Source organism: Lissotriton vulgaris, chromosome 2_1 (assembly GCF_964263255.1).
Source record: "Lissotriton vulgaris chromosome 2_1, aLisVul1.2, whole genome shotgun sequence".
Taxonomy (NCBI): Eukaryota; Metazoa; Chordata; class Amphibia; order Caudata; family Salamandridae; genus Lissotriton; species Lissotriton vulgaris.
This window is the reverse complement of record NC_141687.1, coordinates 578,100,078-578,119,798: the sequence shown is the minus strand read 5'-3', so window position 1 is coordinate 578,119,798 and position 19,721 is coordinate 578,100,078. Positions and strand designations below refer to the sequence as shown.

At 46.5% G+C, this 19,721-nt stretch overlaps 1 protein-coding gene across 4 annotated transcripts in view; it reads right to left on the bottom strand.

Annotated features, from left to right (window-relative positions):
- FADS1 (fatty acid desaturase 1) overlaps positions 1-19,721 on the bottom strand; it is a 449,638-nt gene that overhangs the window by 113,438 nt on the left and 316,479 nt on the right. For all 4 annotated transcript variants that reach the window (XM_086955585.1, XM_086955582.1, XM_086955583.1 and 1 more), the window contains one exon: positions 9,700-9,916. In XM_086955585.1, coding sequence (XP_086811711.1) covers positions 9,700-9,915 — 216 coding nt within the window. In that variant the 5' untranslated portion in view covers position 9,916. The remainder of the gene's footprint in view (positions 1-9,699; positions 9,917-19,721) is intronic.

Here is a 19,721-nt window from a genome sequence, read left to right as displayed (position 1 = left end):
CAGCTTATCAAGAAAAGGTGATTTGGAAGATTCTATGTTATTGGTAAAGATCCCATATATATTTATTTATTTATTTATTTTGGAATTTTGTAAAGCGCATGGTTACGCGCTCCGGCGTGTCCCCGCCGGAGCGCGTAACCTAATTCTGTTCCTGCATTTCTAACAGGCATTTTCCAGTTTTATCGTCTATTACATCCTATCAAAACTCAAAATGTTCTGTCAACAGACAGCCAACACCTGCCCCTTTCCGTTTCCTCAAGTTCTTTGTTAGAAGGTGGAGCTGACACTATGGGCCGCCCGGATTTTTCGCTTTGTGAGCACCTAATTGTTGAGCTTTTACTGTGAGGGAGCCTGATAAGTTGACACTCACACCCTGGCTTGACCTGGCCACTGCGCAGCAGCTGGAGTAAGGGACACCAGTCTGAATACATGCAGACACATGTGTACATGCGTGTGCACACGTGTAGGTGCTGCGCAGGGGAGATTCCTAGCGTGTGCAGCCAAGGAGCAGGTGCAGATAGACTGGTGTGGCAAGACTTATGCAGAATGGGGTGGTGACATGGAATAGGCTTTATATACTGGGAAGAAACATGCCAGGGAAAGTCAGTGTATTTTAATGTGTTTCACTTCATTATTCCGCTATGGGGATATGAAGCCCATGGGCTAGAACGTTCATAATACCTACAGATTCCAGACACGCACTAAAGTCCACTGTAGCGGGTGTGAAAAGAAGTATTCTACAGAGTCCAAAGTCATATTTGTACTGCTTTTGGGTCATACAGAACTGTCATATTTCTCTGAGCCAGCCATAACCAGACCCTGGCTGAGGGCTGACCTCAGCAGGATGGATTGATAACCTTTCTTCCACAAGCTAAGGCCTCCTCTCGAGGAAGAGAAGATGGGTGGGGCTACAGGCTCATCCATCAGCAGCTATCACTGGGTTCCAGGCACCAGGCTGCACCAAGGAGGGAAGGGGCTTTTTCAGAGACTTTGTGGCCAGAGACCCTGGAAGACACCATTTTGAACAAACCCAGAGGCTGGACAAGAAGGAGGGGGCTGTTTGTGTCACTGTTTGATAGGACCAACAGAGACTTCCAGCCAGTCCCCTGCTCAACTTTTAAAAAGTGCTTGCACAAGAAGAGAAGCTCTCTCTGGGGTGTGGGCTGCTGAGGCGGAGGGTGCTGGAGCCTGGCAATTGGCAGTTGAAAGGAGGAACCCCTGACTGCCCCCCAGGGACCTCAAGCGCGCCAGGAGAAGAGTCCAGGACCATTGTGCAGAATCAGGCGTCACTGCGCAAGCAGAAGAGAGGCGCAGGGGGAGAGACACCGGCAAAAGGCTGGCACAGTGAGCCAGTTAAGACAGCTCCCTGCTGAATGCCGCCTATGCGAGGCCCAGAGGACAAAGGAGAGTGCTCCCAGGGGCTGGGGGCGCCACCAGGAGCAAGAGGACGCAACAATGGGGAAGATCGGACCCCCAGGGGCGGAGATATGCGCCCCAGAAGGTAGACGACCTTTGACCCCTACGAAGACCGACAACGAAGCATGTGGGGCTCCGCCGCCGGCCTTAGAGATGCCTATGGGTGGGTCAGGTCCTGGGGACTGCCCCCAAAAGAGAAGTCAAGCCAGGGGGAGGGGCGCTGTTGCGCTCCCCCGTGAAGGTGACCTAAGGGGCCCGGGATCCCATTCCCGGACCACCGAAGTCAGGTACGCCTTCTCGCATCCCGCAAAAATCTGCCCAAAGGGGGCCCGGGACCCCATCCTCGGGCCCGAAGCAAAGTTGGGGAAAGCCGGTGCGCTCCCTGTGAAAATGGCCCCAAGCGGGCGCCAGGAGCCCATCCTGGCCCCCGCTGATGCGGGATGAGTGGGAGCGCTGTCGCGCACCCCTGAAGACTACAGGAGGAGGCTTGCATGGGGTGCCAGGAGCCCACCCTGCCTCCCACTGAAGTGGCACAACGCTGGCCGAGGGCCCGTGACCCCATCCCCGGGCCCCAATGCCAGGAAGAAGGCGGGGGAATGTCATTGCACTCCCCCGAGGACTGGGGGGACTGGTCGGAATCCCAGCATCTGAAGAATGGAGGATCTGGCTCCCTCTGAAGCACAAGAGGGTGCTGGCCGGACGGGGAGCTGGCGGGGGCAGCCGGGGTGGGCTCCCAGGCTGCCCTCCAACGAAGAAGGCATGCTGGGGTCCCGGGTGGGACCGGGAACCCAGGAGAGTTTGGGCATCGCCGGCCCGGGTGGGAATGGCCCCCGAAAACTAGCTGATCTGCCGTGCGTGGGCTCCCCGAGCCTTTACCCTCACCTGGGGGTCCAGGCCCCCCACTGAGGCCCAGGAAAGCGGCGAAGTGCCAGCACCACCAGTGCGGCTCTCCCCGGCACAGTGGGAGAGCCGCTCATCTGATATTCATGAAAAGGAGCACAAAGCACCCCAGAGTTCCTTGCCAGGCATTTGGGATTCTGCAGTTTTGGCGATTGGTGGCCCCCATTGGAGGGGGCCACCCTCATGTGTGAAAAGAGGTGCAGGGGGACATACAGGAGCAACGCAGCCTCCCCCAGCACAAAGAAGAACAGTCCCTCCCTAAGTCACATGGGGACCTGAAAGGAATAACCCCTCAAGTTCTCAGACTGCAATTAAACACCTTTTGGGATGGACTATTGATACACTAGGAGGGTTTAAAGTATTCCAGAGTTAGGACAGGCGCACTCCCTAGTAACCGCACAGTATCGTGCCACAAAGTGTCAGACTCCAGGCAAAGGGGCGGGCGGTAATCCCTCGTAACCGCGCAAACGTGGATTACAAATCCACACAAATTTGTACAAAAACAACAATTGCCGGACCGTTTTCGAACGACGGCACCGGGAACCACAGGAGGGAGAACGAACTTGTCCAGGTGTACCCGCCTGCAGACCTGTCTTTCTGGCGCAACAGCCTTTAACTCTTCTCCTCCCGGGAAAGGTTTTTCCATTAAAATTATTCAAGGAATCTCTTGACTACGCTTTTTAGCGCATTACCAATACTCGTGGCCTTTTCACTACTTCCGGCTTCTCTCTCGAAAGGCCCTGAAGATTCGCAGTCTGTTTCCCTGCGATGAAACACGTGTTGGCCAGAACAAGAGGAACAATAAATTTATATTCCACAACAAGGATTCAACCTCTTTGAACTTTCTTGCGTTTGATTCTGATACACATTTGATGTGCACGGTTTACTACTGTATCACTACCATGACTTACAAAGCCTTTATGATATGTTCCTAGAGCAGGGGCAATTGTTGTTTTTGTACCTTTTGGGATGGATCTTTTGTTCTTCAGCTAAGGGTGTATTAAGTAGTGCATCCAGGAGTGAACGGCTGAGTTGGGGATGTCTGGAGAAGGGCATCCCCTGGAAGTGAAGAGTTGTAATTGCACCAGAAATGCTTTTACTACCGTTATTTCTTTTAGAGGGACTGTAGGTCACATGTGTAAGGAAATGTGATAAGCAAAGTGGGGTTATGTTGCCAGACATTCCTGCAAGGGTGTCTGGCTGTATATGCGTAATTGTGATTTCAACTGTGATGCCTTTGCGGGCTGTAATTGCAATGCAATCTAATGATACACAAATGTGATGAGTACTGTCATTCTAAAGTGATGCTTAAACATGTATTCATGCTGCTGCTGTTAGGTGAGAAACAACCCAGACTGTTAGCCCCAAAGATTTAGAGGTGCATACTTTATGGTCAGTAGGAGATGCTCAGTCAGGGTTATGTGTCACCAAGGCAGGTGTACCCATTTTTAATGCTTGTTGAGGTAATGGGGTAGGTCGCCACTAGGATGGTGCCAGTGCGCAGGGCCCACGCCCCAGGTTATGTTCAACTAATTGAATTGGGGGCAAGATGATGTGCATACATGGGAGTGGTGGTACTAGACCCCACCCCCCACCTGCGGGAGGGGTGGAGATGTTATGAAATGCCACAAAATATTTTCAACAGCTTATGTATATTTATAAATCGGTGCATAGTATTGAGTAGTGTGTGTCTTTAATAAATATACTCTTACTTTTATAAAGCAAAGTACAGACTGGACAATTAATTATTGAGTGTTATTGGTGCGCACCTGCAAATGGCGATTACTAGCCCACACCACCTCCCTTGAGAAAGCCTCAGACTGCTCTGCAAGGCTACTCTCTAAGAGTCAGGCGTTACAATTGGGTGTTTGGTTCCCAGTGAAGGACAAATGTAGACATGTTATTTGTGCAGGACTCACAGGTGCTGCCTAGTTTTCCAACAGTCTTTAAACCTTGGCTTTTCACTTTGCAGTATTTTATTATTTTAACTCTGTGTCAGGATATCCAATTGTAATCCCTCGCTATCTAAAACCAGATCAAAATGAAATGAGATTACTTTGATTACTTGACGCTACACAAGATAGAAGATTCCCCAGATTTTGCCCTACATTGGATGACATAAGCTTTCTCTTATTACTTTAACCTGCAAAAAAGTACAAAAGATTGATCCGATAAACCTATCCTATACCATATAGGATTTCAGACGTAGATAACGGTTTTACCATAAATGCATCTATGTTAGAGCATAGAAGGCATTTACTCTGATTATTGTAACTTAGATTGCGTTATAGAAAAATACTTTAAATTATTTAACCTGTACTGGGTTACAAGCTGACCCAATTCAAATTACAGAATTGAATTACTCTATTACATTTTTTGCATGTTACATTGAAGGATATTACTATACAGACTGCAACCTACTTTTCTTTTTAAATGATCTTATTCTGATTGTTTACCATTTACTGGATTACAAAGATTATTCTGATTGGTTTAAATGCATCACCCTATTTAAGAAGAAATCTTACACCAATTACTTTACCTTAAATGGATTTACAGAAGATGACGCTAATTACTTTACCATGCACTTCATTACAAAAAATGTGTCTGATTACTTTACTCTGCATTAGATTGCAGAAAAAGACTGTGCTCTAATAGACTTTTGAGCTACCCAATAGCGGTTCATACGCCTTTAGCAACATAATATGAAGATGTCATTTTTCAGTGAATACGTTGTACGATGGGGCTCAGTGCAGTATAACTATTCTCCATTAGAAATGTAACTACAAGTCCAATCATTCTTTCCGTACCTTAGCCAGACCTTCGAGTTACTGCCAATGGTGTGCCCAGCTTTCTAGAATAATATGATAGCTTCAGTGTGCACTGAGTAGGTCCTGTTCCAATAAATCAAAACACTTACTTACATAAACAAGTATTGGCAAAGCCAATATGTCTTGCCTATGCGAGATTTTTTGGATTTGCTAATGTTTTTAGCTCTGGTGAAAATGGCTGAAAGTAATATAAAAAAACAGTATGACACAGCCAGCGTTAATCTTGTTATAGTGCCTTTTTACGTCTCGCCTAGCGACGCACGCTATTGGCGAGCCCTATTATTGCCGACTTGAAGTCGGAAGTGGGACAGGACCTTTGCCTGTGCATACCACAAGACATGAGCTGTGCACGCGTACGGCTCCTGCGTAATTACAACTCCTGCTGGCACCATACGCGTGCACATTTCCTGTCTGTGCGCGCCGCACTTTCAGGAGCACGTGTGGCCAGCGTGTAATAAACGCGTATGACAGCGTTACATTAACTTGCAGTAGGAAAAAAAAAACAGCCTAGAGTTTAAAAAAAAAAAGCTTTCATTAATTGCAAGCAAATCTTTAAAGTAAAAAGGGAAGAACTCCTTTGAACTTTCCGGAAAAACATACAAAGACACTCCTTGCACCTGCAAATGTTGTGTTCCTTCCCTGCCATGGTCTGCTTTCGAGCAGCTTACCCGGGCTCCGCTGCAACCACAGTCTGACAGATCACACGCCGCAGGCCTTTGCACGTTTCCAACCATTGGTTTTGATTTCTATTACAAACTATAGTCAATCGGAAGTTTTAACTACGACTTCCAGAATGCATCTCTGTTGCAAACTAATAGCACTCAATTTAACATACGAGTCACGTGGTACGCGGTGTTCGGAAGGCTTGTAAGTGCAGGGTTACTTCAATGTACCATTGTGCTAGTTTTGGGACAAGTGCAAGTCCTCCACGCTGCCCTCGAGCCCTGGCTGCACGAGACAAGCCTCTTTGGGTGGGGCGGATCACGGTGATCCTCAAGGTGTAGCGCCAGGAAACCAATCGGTGTCAGTGCGCTTAATAAATCATTATTAACATAACATATTAACAAGGTGGGGGTGAATTGAAAACAACAATGGGAGAATGAAGGGAATTGAAAGCAGTGACAGGAGGGCGGAGACGAATTTAAAGCAGCAACAAAAAGGATGAAAGCAGCATAACTGAAAGCTGCAACAGGAGGGTAGGGGGGTTTGAAAACAACTATGTAAAAGTGGGAAGGTTTCATGGCAACAGCACAAAAAAAATTCTGCTCTTCTGTAACGTAATACAATGATCACGTAAAGTGTTCCAATGACCTTAGCAGAATTTGCACTACATAAAAACAGAAATACTAACTGAATCACAGTGTGAGCAGCATATGGCCAGTGGAGGGACACTTATCAAACCTGATCAATGTGCACTTGGTCCGTGTGCTGCAGAAACAAGCATTTGCAATGCAATACTTCTCGCATTTGCGAGAGTTTAAGCAATTGGCATTGTAAATAACAATCCCTTTTAATTATGTTTTTAAAAACCAACACATAACTAAAAGGCATTGCCATTTACAATGCCAATAGCTCAAACTCTAACAACTGCGAGACCTATTGCATTGCAAATGTTTGTTTTGTATTTTCAAATATGCTGCACTGGAACTAGCGTTGCTGTATAATATGATTAACAAAGCCAATACATCTCACATAGGTAAGACCTACTTGCTATGCCAATGCTTGGTACAGAATTCCATGTGGCAAGGTATACGTTTATATATAGTGTTTACAACAGTTGAAGTGCTAATGTTATAGAATAGAAAAGGCCCATGTCAAGATGTTAAGTGTGTCCAGGTTCAGAAACATTTTAGGACCATGCAAAAACTGTGAAATTGTGCAATATAAATGCACTGACTGTAACCTAAGTTGCAGGTAGACAGCAAAGTCCAATAGGTTACAGCTTTCTCTACATTGATGCTTTAAGCTATGTGTAACTTTGAGTGCAATGGTTACAAAAGAATTAACAAAGCACCCCTGGCTGCTTGTTTAGTAGTAAAATATAGCAATAATCCGTTTTCAGTGTGATTCCTAGACCTTTTGGCTCCTGTGCGACTGCAACTGCTGCACCATTCAAATCCTGACCCTAGTGCCTGCAAGGTAACTGCACTTGTGACTGTGTGTTTAGTAGTAAAATATAGCAAAAATCGGTATTCAGTAGGTTTCCTACACCTTTTGGCTCCTGTGCCACTACACCTGCTGCACCATTCAAATCATGACCTTGGTGCATGCAAAGTAACTGCACTTGTGACTGCTTCTTTTGTAGTAAAATATATTGCAATAATCAGTGCTCAGTTGGTTTCCTAAACCTTTTGGCCCCTGTGCCACTGCACCTGCTGCACAATTGAAATCATGACCCTAGTGCCTACAAGAACAAATGAGGAAATTGTTTATATCCAGTAATATATGTGCTCCTGAAAAAGGCACAGTTGCAGACGGAATACAGATTTATAGTGTAAGTAAACAAACACAAAAGCTTTCATAAAAAGTGCCTTTAAACTTATTGAACTCTTTAAAACGAGTTGCCACAGAGGCCATAAATAAAGCATACACTTTACACACTACATCTCACTGTGCTACTTGTTTGCGACACAACCCGTTCAACCAACATTGCACAACATTCTTATTTCATGCAACCACACTACAGTAGTTTCTGATCTAACGCTGCACTACATAGCATTGTCAAACTGTGCCCCATACTCACCCATTCTTCCTACGTACCTACCATCAGTGCTAAATTTGTGAAAGAATGAGTGCCTGAGCCCAAAGCTCTGCTCAGAAGCCTGTAGCTGGCACTATTAAATGTTGGTGTGCCCAATACCATTACTGCAAACTCTTCAATTCACATCATGCTTCTTTAAACCACTAACAGACATTCCCTATCCTTTTATCCCTCTCCTGCGTTCTCCTTTTAAGAAGTTTTTTCTATTTTTCTCTTCTTTTGTCTTTCCGCTTTGTTTGTTTTACCCCCTTTCGCTCTAATTAAATGTCTGGTGAGGAAAAATAAGTATATACAAAACACAAGGATCCACCTGTAGATGGTTTCTTTCAATGGAAATTCTCTCATTGACACAGGTGTGTCTCCTACATTGGTTGAAAACACACAGTGTTTGCTTAAATACCCTCACACACCCAAAGGGCCATTGGTGTCTGGCTTCATCATGGGGGATGGGAAGACCCCCATGATGAAGCATGACAACAAGGGCCCTGATCCAGTGTCAGCAATATATGCCTCCATCCCAGCATTGTCCTTGCTGGAGGTAACAATGGACAGAGCGGGCCTCTTTGACATACGCTGGTGCCAAGAGAGGTGAGGCCTAGTCCTCGTGGTGCATTGATGTCAGATACATAATGTCCACATGGAGGATTTGAAAATGGCTCACTCAATTTGTGAACTTAACAAACAGTATGTATAAAGTATGATTTGGTGACAGTGACGAAGCTTCTCCGAAGCATTAAGATCCTGAAGAAAGCTAGGGAGTTTTTGCCCTATAAGTTGAAACATGTCGACCATAAGAGCAGTGCTACATTTCAACTGCTCTTGATTTTTTCCTTTCACTGTTTTTAGATAGGAGGACATCTGTGAGGCTATACTTGTTAGAGTCACTGATACTCTGTCTCCCTGATGTTTATCCTTTTTTAATTCACATTTTGTTCTTCTCTTTTTTGCACTGCACTATTCACTCAAGTGAGTTTTGTCCTCTTATACTATCTTCTTATACAGAACTCTACAAAGAGGATACAACTATTTTCTTGTATCCTCCTTCTGGTTGGGGGTAAGGTGAAGTATAGTTGTTTGGCATCCCAGATTATGAAACTGGACATGTATTGTGTAATGATGGGACACCAATGATCCCTTGCGGAGGCTTTCTCCTGTTTTTCCTTTCTCCTTGAGGTCATCCAATTGGTGACCGTCATTTCTGCATTTCGCATCTATTCTCTACCTAAACCTTTAATTCATCTGTTGTACTTTAGTTTTTGAGTACTTGAGATTTGGAGTGCTCATATATCAAGGAACACTCCTGTTTATAGACTTCGTACTTTTTTTGTGCGATTAGCAATATATGCCTATCACACATTGAGCTCATGCCAACTAGCCACGTGACACAATGTCAGCTATACCCCATACATTAGCGGTCTGCCTCAAGCTAAATGGCAATCCCATAATACACTACCTACCTATCTCTCACTTTACTACCTGCCTTTCCAAAAGTATGCCACTAATTTCACACCATCCCACTATTGAGTGGATATAGGGCTGATGTCAAAAAATTTAATCCTGGCAGGGCCAAGTAAACCTTCCATCTGTCTATGGTCTGTAAATTGAGTTCTGGAAAATTAGATAATAGTGATATCCGTTATTTGCAACACTTGTAAATGGCTGAAGTGTGTTATGGAACACTAGATAAAAGTTACTACCTACCCCTGTGACAACCTGATTGCCCAGAGAGGCAGTTACTTTGTGTCGCTGGGATACACCTGCCTGTATTGGGAAGGAAGTGTGCTGAAAACTTACTGTGGCATCCTGTCCCGAGTAGTGGCTGATTACACGAGCCCCACCCGGGTGTCGCTGGTAAAAGCTGCTGATATTGTAGATCTTTCGGTTAATGACCAGCCAGCGTTCCTCAGGGCCCGAACGGCGCTGCACTTCTGCCCATGAGTACTGCTGGCTGCCGAAGTTGACTGGTCTAGGCTCACCACCATCATCACTGCTGTGTGCTCCGGAACCCATTCTGGAGAGAAAAAGGAAGTGGGGATTAGGGTAAAGACCTCTGAGGAAGTCATCAGACTCTTGCCGACACCACAGTGATTGGATCCCTGAACTGGGCATTTGAACAATTCAGACCAATACTCCAAACCCAATGTGACAGTACTGGAACATGACCTTAGAATTTAACCTGAAAATGTCAGGGGCATGCTTCATAATTTTACTTCACAACCAAGAAGTTTTGAATGCTAACCTTAAACATAGGCATGACATGAGAGTGGCCCTAAGAAAGACATTAGAACCAGGTCTGACTTCTTAGACCCAGACCTCAAATTGGCAACAGAATGACCAACCCATATAACCAGATCTCAAAACCATCTTTTTTTTAATTGATTTTTGTTGTTTTTTGCCATTATTATTCCTATACAGATCAACAGCCACATACTTGCAATATCGATTTTCGCAGAACATCCCATGCCTGTACTTTTTCATTTATACTTGCGCTTTAATATATAATTTCAATCCTTGCTAAAATCAGGTCATGCTCAAGTGTTACATTTCAATTTGGGTGTTGGCATTGAGTTGGTGTATCCCTGTTCCGCTCTCTAGGTTGTTTTCGAATGCTGTTTCACAGATTCATCTTGGAAGTTCTTGGTGCTACCTTTATAGTCACTTGAAGGAACCAATAAAAAGAAGTAACTCCAACAACTAAGTGAAATACATTTTTAAATAAAACATTAAGTCCAAAGAGGGAACTGAGAGGGCTGGACATTATAGTGCTAGTTTGCAGTCCTTTGCCCCAAGTCATAAGCAGCATCGTTTTTTAGGTCCCATCTAAGCAGCGTGCAAGCGCTGCTTTCCAGACCTTTTGGAATCGCTCCAGGCTTTTCTTCAAACTAGTGCTTGTTTTGCACTGTTTGCTATTGGTAATCGTGCATGTTTGGCGATTCCCTTGCGGGAGCGATCAGCGGCGCCATCTGTTTGTAAATATTGCGCTTGTGCTTCTGAAACAGAAGTACCGGTTCCATCTCTAAGCTTTCTAGGGGTTGGTATCTGTTGGAAGTTGGAAGACCTTCTATAGACGCCTCAGCTGAGATCTCATCAGACAGTTTAAGTTCCAGGACTGTAGGGACAGTTTTAAAATATGCCTTTAAAGACGGAGGTGGCTTTACCTTTTCAGCTGTCTTCTGTGCTTTTAAACTCTTTTTACTAGTTCTCTTTAAGGATTTTGCCTTATTTTGGGTAACGGCAGAGATTCTGTCGACACATTTAACGTATGTTGTTTCCCTCCTCTACTCCTAAGTGTATACCCCAGGCCCTAGGAGTCTGCTGGCTGTTCTTCTGACATATACAAATCAGTATTTAAGGGTGCATGGGAAGCTAGAGATGCTACTTTAGTGAAAATTTTCCGCAGCCCATTGCATTGTGGGATTAGTAGTTTTGAATTAGAGTGTTCAATGCTTTCAATATTACGGTGTCTATACCCGGCTTTCCTCCCCTTCTTCAGCTCATGTGCCGCATAGACCCACCGTACTAAGCCTTGTTCTACAAGCATGAGAGGTTCCTGCTTTTTTTTAGGGAAGAAAAATGAAAAATAAGACCTATGTCTTTAAATGCTCCTCACCGGGCTGCCACAAACGCCAAACATCCAGCATGGAAAGTAACACACTGTTGTACTGCTGCTACTTACAAGAAAAACTTTATGTGCAGCGATTTGCTGTAATTTCCTGTAGTTTCAGCCACAGCGCCCGAGGTTTCAGCGCTCCACCGCTTCCAGGCTCCTGGCACCGGTGTCCCGGTATCAATGCTAACAATGCTGACGTGTACGTGCACTTCCCTATGCCTGCCAGGAGTCTGGAGCCTTCAGAGACTGGAGCCTTCAGTGCCTGTCCTGCCAAACGCTCCGCGACCGGACTGCCGGTAATTTAATCCCTGCAGAGGGGCTTGTGTGGATTGACGGCGTATTAACGGCGTTCACAGCATTCTCGGCTCCCGCTACCGCTGCCACTCAGAAAAACAACTCGAAAACGGCTCGAAAAACAAATGGCTAATTCAGCTGATTCAGCTCCACTACGCCAGCTCCGTTCTCGCCATTGCCGTAATACCGACTGCCCGGAACTCCTGAGCCTCGCGACTAGCCACGCCTGCTAGCCGCCATGTTCTCCATCATTGCTGTGCTCCTCCTCAAGGAATCCACCTTGACCGAGGAAGGAAATTTTTCCGCAAAATCCCGCAGAGGATAGCGCTTATTCAGGAAACGAGGAAAAGAGCCCTTGTCCACATCTTTCCATTCAGTTTCCAACACCTTCAACACTGAAGAATGAAGGGGCAATGAATAAGGTTCAGGACGCTGATACTGAGAAAACAAATCATCCTCCAGAGGCAAAACAGAGTCAGGGAAAACCAAGTTCTTGCGTATGTGACACAGCACCTCCTTAAGACCGGCACCCTGCACAAAACGACCCTTGACATCAACATCTTCCTCAGCGTCAGATTCAACAGCAGGAACGCCATCAACCCGCGCCTTCTTGTCAGGAGGAACAAGAACTCTATCCTGCAAGGCAGCAGCCATCGCAGAATTTATCATTTTCTGCAATAATTCCATAGAAGGAACAGACATTCCAGAACCAGAAGCCTCCAAGGAGTCAGGAACTGCCAAAATCGAAGAACCACCCTCCATGACAGCAAGACATGAATGCCAAACACCATCAAGGCATCAAAAGCACCTGACCGGTAAATATATGAATCAGGTTGCCAAGCAACCAAAGGAAATTCCCATTGCACACCCACAATGCAATTTTAAAAACCGAGGAAGTCATGCGCGCGCCTCCTAACGTGACCCCACACTTCCAACAAACAAGAAGCAAAAGCGCCACACCACCGTGACACCCGCAGCCGCCATACCGACCGCCATCAGGTAAGCGCCCAAAGCGGCAAAGAGAAAACAAAACCTGACCGCGCAAATCCCCTGCTGAAGCAGGACGCGCGGTGGTCAAGGGGCCACAAAAGCAATGAACCACCCACTCAGCGGGAAGCGCCGTCGCACTTCCAACAAACAAGAAGCAAAAGCGCCACACCACCGTGACACACACAAGAGCGCGCGCACACACACACACGAGCGCACAAACACACACCAGCGTAGAGACACCCCCCCGCCGCCACCCCCCACTACTTCAGCCGCCACCGCGGGGCTCTCCCTCCGGCATGGGAGCCCCGCGTCACCACTGCTCCTCTGGCCGGGCACTCCCTGGGTGCGGACTTCCAGCAGAAAACGGAAGTCCCGCCCCACGGCAGGTTTCGGCAGTGCACGCGCACGTCTATTCCTGCTTCCGCTCATTCCGTAATTTTTGGCCACCTTCTGTAAAACGTAGCAAAGTGGAACATCTGCAGGTGGTAATTGCCTTTTAAGCAGTGCTTAAAAGTCCATACACCCCTGACAAGGCGCGACAGTGCATAAAGAAGGTATAGTATGTAATCTCGCTGGAAGTCGTTGGTTCGAACAGTGCGGAGTTGCGTTTAAGCCCAAGAGGTGGGAGTTTTGGTGTAGTGGTGGGTGACGGCCAGAGTGGGACATCAGTAACTGCTCTTCAGCGACTAAAAGCACAAAGAATAATGCGGGGTAAAATGCATGATATTTAGATTAACTTCTGCGCCGAGTTGCAAGAGTGGGGTCTAGGAGAGCAGCGTATGAATGCAGTGTTTTGATGTGTGTGATATGTAGTGTAAAGTACATACGGGACATGCTAAGCGTATTGTATTTAGTTATTCGCTTCTTTTTTAACTATGTATACCATGCATGAATATTTATATACCAATTGACTAGACTAGGCTGCTTCGATATAAATACATTAAAATACAAAAAATAGTGTAATGTACTTCTCATGCCGCTGGGATTGTGGAGCTCGTTTATGCCTGGAGAGGAAGAAGTAGGGTGGGAAGTAACTGTGCCTGTTATTAGGGCTACCATTCTCAAGCAGGAAAGGTTTGGTTTCTTATGTAAGAACGGTCCTCAGTAATATGTCCATGCTTTCCTAGTTAGCAAAATAATTAGCTTTTTTGGTAGGTAAGCTGACGCATCCTTTGTTAGGGCGGAGCCAGGTACTAACTTCCCTTCTGAAATCCCGGCAGTCTCGGACGTTTTTTGTTCTGTATTTTGACAGCACACGTCACAAACACAACCACACACACAACCATACATACAACCACACACACACAACCACACACATACAACCACAGACACAACCACACAACAACACACACACACAACCAAACACCACCACACCAGCCATCAGTGCATGCTTCCACCAGGCACACACCACCAGACGTCAGTGCACACTTTCACCAGTCATCCACACACCACCAGCCTTCAGTGCGCGCTTTCACCAGGCACACATACACCACCAGCCGTCAGGGCATGCTTTCACCAGGCACACACACATCACCAGCTGTCAGTGCACACTTTCACCAGTCACACACACCACCAGCTATCAGTGCACGCTTGCACCAGGCACACACACCACCAGCCAGCAGAGCACACTTCCACCAGGCACACACAACCAGCCATCAGTGCACAATTTCTACAGTCACACACACCACTAGCCATCAGTGCACACATCAATTGTTAACGCATCCACAATTAACTATTGCAGCAATCGCAGTATGGCACACTTTACTTTTAAACATATTCATCTAAAGTGCAGCATGCCACCATTGCTACAAAAATAAATACACATTATTTTGGCCTACAATTTATTGACTTTTGTTGCAATTAGTGTTGCAATATTTAGCAATGCCAAAAGCTCAAACTTAATTACTGCGAGACCTATTGCATTGCAAATGCTTGTTTTGTTTTATACTTGGAGTTCTGTGTGGAGCCGGAGGCTCATGAGTGAATACTGTGGCGAGGAAGACGGACGAGGAGATAATGGAAATACGCCATTAGGTTAGGTACGATTTTCATGAAAAATGTAATGTGCAGTACAGTAGATATCTACCCATGGTAGTAATAAGTCTGCTTTTCTTTGTCAATTAAATGGGTTTCCTCACACCAGCCACAGGAGAATTTCACTAAATTGTATGTCTGCCTTATTGGCAACATGAGAATTCTTAACTTACTTGTGTCCCAAGCATATTAGTGTGAAAAGAGAGCAAATAGTGGTACCACAAGTGTCTGTGAAAACCAGCCTGAATGAACTAATAAGCTCTTCCTTGTTCCTCTTTCTGTCTCTCACGCTCTCATTCGTTTTCACCCCTCAATTTCTCAACGTCTGCGTGTTACTCTATCTCTTCCCGCATCTTTCGTGTTTCACTCTCAACTCTCTCGCACACACACACCATACTATCGCTCTTTTCCCTGTCACTCTTGTTTCTTCTCCTGTGCTCTTTCTGTCTGTGCCTCTCCCTGTATCTTACTCTTTCTCTAATCCGTTGTCACCCACACGGTCTCTTCTCTCTATCTCTCCCGCACTGTTCTCATTGACCTACTCACTCTGGTTGGTCCCTATTGCTCTCACACCACTAATGTGACTGCTTAGCATCAGTGAGACATGTCGGATTCCCACCAACAATGTCACGGTAACACATAAACTGCGTTTACGTCACATCATTATCAGAAGTTTTTCTTGGTATCATCCGTGGTGCGGGTGGGTGGTTGATCTCTGGTGATTACAAGATGAAACCTTTTGACTCAATCGTGCAGAGAGCGCTCAGGATTCCCAGGTCCATGCGCGAGTAGCTCTTTCAGTTCAAGTCTCAGGTTTGCACTCTGGAGCTTATAATCCTGATTTTATAAAGTGCTAATCAGGACTACAAGTCCCAGAATGCAAAGCCATAAAAGTAGACTGGATGGGTTACTTATGCATTAACTTAGGAACCGTGATATATGGAGCTCCGCCTCCACTGTCTATTCCCGTTGCTTGCCATAGTGCCTAGGTTGGTTTGAAACGCTACACAAAAGGCTGTCACAAAATAAAAATACCAATTGTTAAAATGTATCTCGGCGTCCATTTTACGATAGGCGCTCTCAAAACACAGACGGACCCCAAGTGTTCGTAAGCCCCCTTCTCTGGTGGGTAGGCAGAAACATGGCAAGTTTGAAAACTGTAATGTGTGGCATTCAATAATCTCCATTCATGCCCTGCTGTACCTGTCAGAAAACAAAGCGTAGTCTTTAGAGAGAGATCTGCGGACTTCTACTTAGGCCGATCAGCTAACAAGAGTATGATCTGAGCTAAAGGAAGATGGCAGGCTCAGAAATGAGCTATCTTTAGATGTGTCAGCATCAAAGGTGGAAAAAGTGAGCTACTCATCAGAAGATACAAGGGCTGTTATTTGCAGTGCCACGATGACGGGGGCAGGGTTCCAACGCAGCTGTAATGCGTCAGAGGACTGATGCCAGGAGGAAGAAGTGCTGCTAGGAACTCGACAGGGGCATTGCCGTCAACAGTGCAGCTGGTGCAGTTGCATCGGGCATAAGGGTGTGAGGGGTCACTACACTCAGTGGCAGCTCGCTTCTATAACAAGCAGTGACATAGCCAATAGGTCTCACCTTTGGGACCTTATAAGTGTTTAGCTATCCAGCACAATATCCTTGGTGCAACATCAACTGTTGCATGGCTAAACACTTATAAGATCCTAAAGGCGAGACCTATTGGCTGTGCCAATGCATGTCTTCCCTTAATATTGTCATGCTCCTCATCCTGCCAATGTTGAACAAACTCTAAGAGTAGGGCATCCCATGTCTGTGCTCCCCCTCGGTCTACTACGCCTCTTCGAATTTGTAATGCCTTCACTTCAAGTGTTGCCCACTTTATCACGTTGGCTTCCACTTCTCATTGTTGGTGCTTCTGCAGCCTGCCACTGTAAAATCAGACATCGCTAAGCTATCTCAACACCTTTTATAACACCACAGTTCACACATAAGAAGTAAACATGAGAACCATGTCTGAAACCACAGAGGCCAGACCTTAGAACCAAGGCATACCAAAAAGACCTCTTAACAACATCTGATACCAGAAACCAGACCTCCAAGTAGCAAACCTCTGCACCAGAGCACAAACCCAGTACCACTGGACTCTGACCCCAAAAAGAACCAGCCGACAAGGGACAGACGTCAGAACCAAACTTGAAACCTCAGGGAACAGACATCAGGAAATACATAGCCGATACCACAATGGAGGTATGAGACACCGGGTAGCAGGCTTTAGAATCAGGCATGACAGAAGCGTTAGGAGCTTAGGGCGAAACCTGAGTTCACAAGTACCAAACTGAACAACAGTGTTGAAATTATCGGGCTAAGCTTCCACCAGACCACAGAACTAAATCTCATATCCCCACCTGATGTCCTAGGCAATGTCCTGCTGCAAGTGCCTCACATTTGGCCGTCCTGTGGCCATACTCTGTAAATATGCAATATTTAATTGACCAAGCCTAATCGCTGGTAAAATGTAATCATGAGTACATTTACTATTTGTATATATATTTATATATAACTCTAACCACTAGTATATGTAATAGACCTTTGTACTTACTACCATTCATATGAGTTTAAAGTGTATCCGTTTGTATCTCTTCCTTGAGTGACTTTATAACTTGTACATTTGGGGAAAAAAATTGCTACACTGGAGAAGAGACATATAATCACTAGGGATACCCTTGTCCTGAATGAAATAATGAATAAGAAATTTGAATACAATAAGATAGTCAGTAAAAGAGCGGGATATGGCTGAAAACACAATACAAAATACCAAATTATGTGAATCCAATAAAGCAAGCAAGAGCTTTGCCTCTTACCTGAAGTTTAAACTGTAGAAATCCGTGATAAAGAGCTTAACCTCATGCGCGCGGGCCGTTTTCCCGCTGTGCGCTGAGTTTTTAAAAAACACGCGTTACATGACGAGCTCAGCTCGTCATGAGCGTACGACAGGCGTAACTCATGACGAGCTGAGCTCGTCATGAGCGTTGAAGGGGTTAATAGACCAGTCTGGGGTGACTCACTCTGACCCCATCAAAATCGCAGTCTTTTTTAAGGATTTCTATAACACTTTATACAGCAAAAACAAAGATCTTGAAGGCTCTAAAACTCACGATTATCTAAACAATTGCCCGCTTCCCAAGTTATTGGTCCAAGATCTATCAGAACTTACTTAATAATCCAATCACTGCTCCAGAAATTGAGATCGTAATCAAAGCACTTAAATCTGGGAAAGCCCCGGGCCCAGACAGGTTTAATGCAAAGTTCTACAAATGTTTCACTCCGCTACTGACTCAGCCACTACTCAGCCTATATAATGAATTCGCTAACACCGGCCAAGTTAGCGGTACTCCAGCTGAAGTCATCATAGCAGTATTTCCCAAAGATGGGAAAGACTCGTCACTCCCGAAAAATTACAGACCAATATCACTAATAAACTTAGACTGTATAATCTATAATATGATTCTCGCTAAACAAATTAAAAATGTTTCACCCAAACTAATCAACCCTTCACAAGTGGGCTTATTAAAAAACAGACTTTCTAGCGACAATACGCGCATCTTAGCTCATGTACCAGAGAAGGCCAAATCCACCGACTCTCCAACAGTTTCAAATACCCTAGATCAGGGGTACTCATAGTACGGCCCGCGGGCCGCTGGCGGCCCGGCAAGCCTTCTCTGGCGGCCCGCGGACCTTTCAGACATCTACCCGAGTTTTTTTTTTTTTTAAAAAGGCTATCTGCAACCAGAGCTTGACTCGGAGACTCTGCTGCCTGTGGGGGCCGGGCGATTTCCGCCGTAGTCAGAGTGGGGCTGCAGGGGTGCTGAGAGGTGAAAATAGCCTCATTAACATGCTAATGTTCAGACCATTAGCATGTTAATGAGGCTATTTTCACCTCTCAGCGCCCCTGCAGCCCCACTCTGACTACGGCGGAAATCGCCCGGCCCCCACAGGCAGCAGAGTCTCCGAGTCGAGCTCTGGTTGCACACAGCCTTTTAAAACAAGCCATCAAGGCACCGATGCAGCCTCAACATGGAGGGTGTCATACCCACAGTCTCGGGATCGGTGAGGGTTCTCACCCCAGGCCCTCGCAGCATCGGTGAGGGTGTCCCCCGCTCTTCCCCCTCTCCCCCAGGCACCGATGCAGCCTCAACATGGAGGGTGTCATACCCTCAGGCACTGCTGCAGTCTCGGCATCGGTGAGGGTGTCTCACCCTCAGGCACTGCTGCCCTCTCAGCATCGGTGAGGGAGTCACCCCCCCCCCCCGCCCCCTCTCCTCCCCGGGCATTGCTATACTCTCGGCATGGAGGGTGTCACTCCCTCAAGCACTGCTGCAGTCTCGGCATCGGTGAGGGTGTCTCACCCTCAGGCACTGCTGCCCTCTCAGCATCGGTAAGGGAGTCACCCCCCCGCCCCCTCTCCTCCCCGGGCATTGCTATACTCTCGGCATGGAGGGTGTCACTCCCTCAAGCACTGCTGCAGTCTCGGCATCGGTGAGGGTGTCTCACCCTCAGGCACTGCTGCCCTCTCAGCATCGGTGAGGGAGTCACCCCCCCGCCCCCTCTCCTCCCCGAGCATTGCTATACTCTCGGCATGGAGGGTGTCATACCCTCAGGCACTGCTGCAGTCTCGGCATCGGTGAGGGTGTCTCACCCTCAGGCACTGCTGCCCTCTCAGCATCGGTGAGGGAGTCACCCCCCGCCCCCTCTCCTCCCCGGGCATTGCTATACTCTCGGCATGGAGGGTGTCACTCCCTCAAGCACTGCTGCAGTCTCGGCATCGGTGAGGGTGTCTCACCCTCAGGCACTGCTGCCCTCTCAGCATCGGTGAGGGAGTCACCCCCCGCCCCCTCTCCTC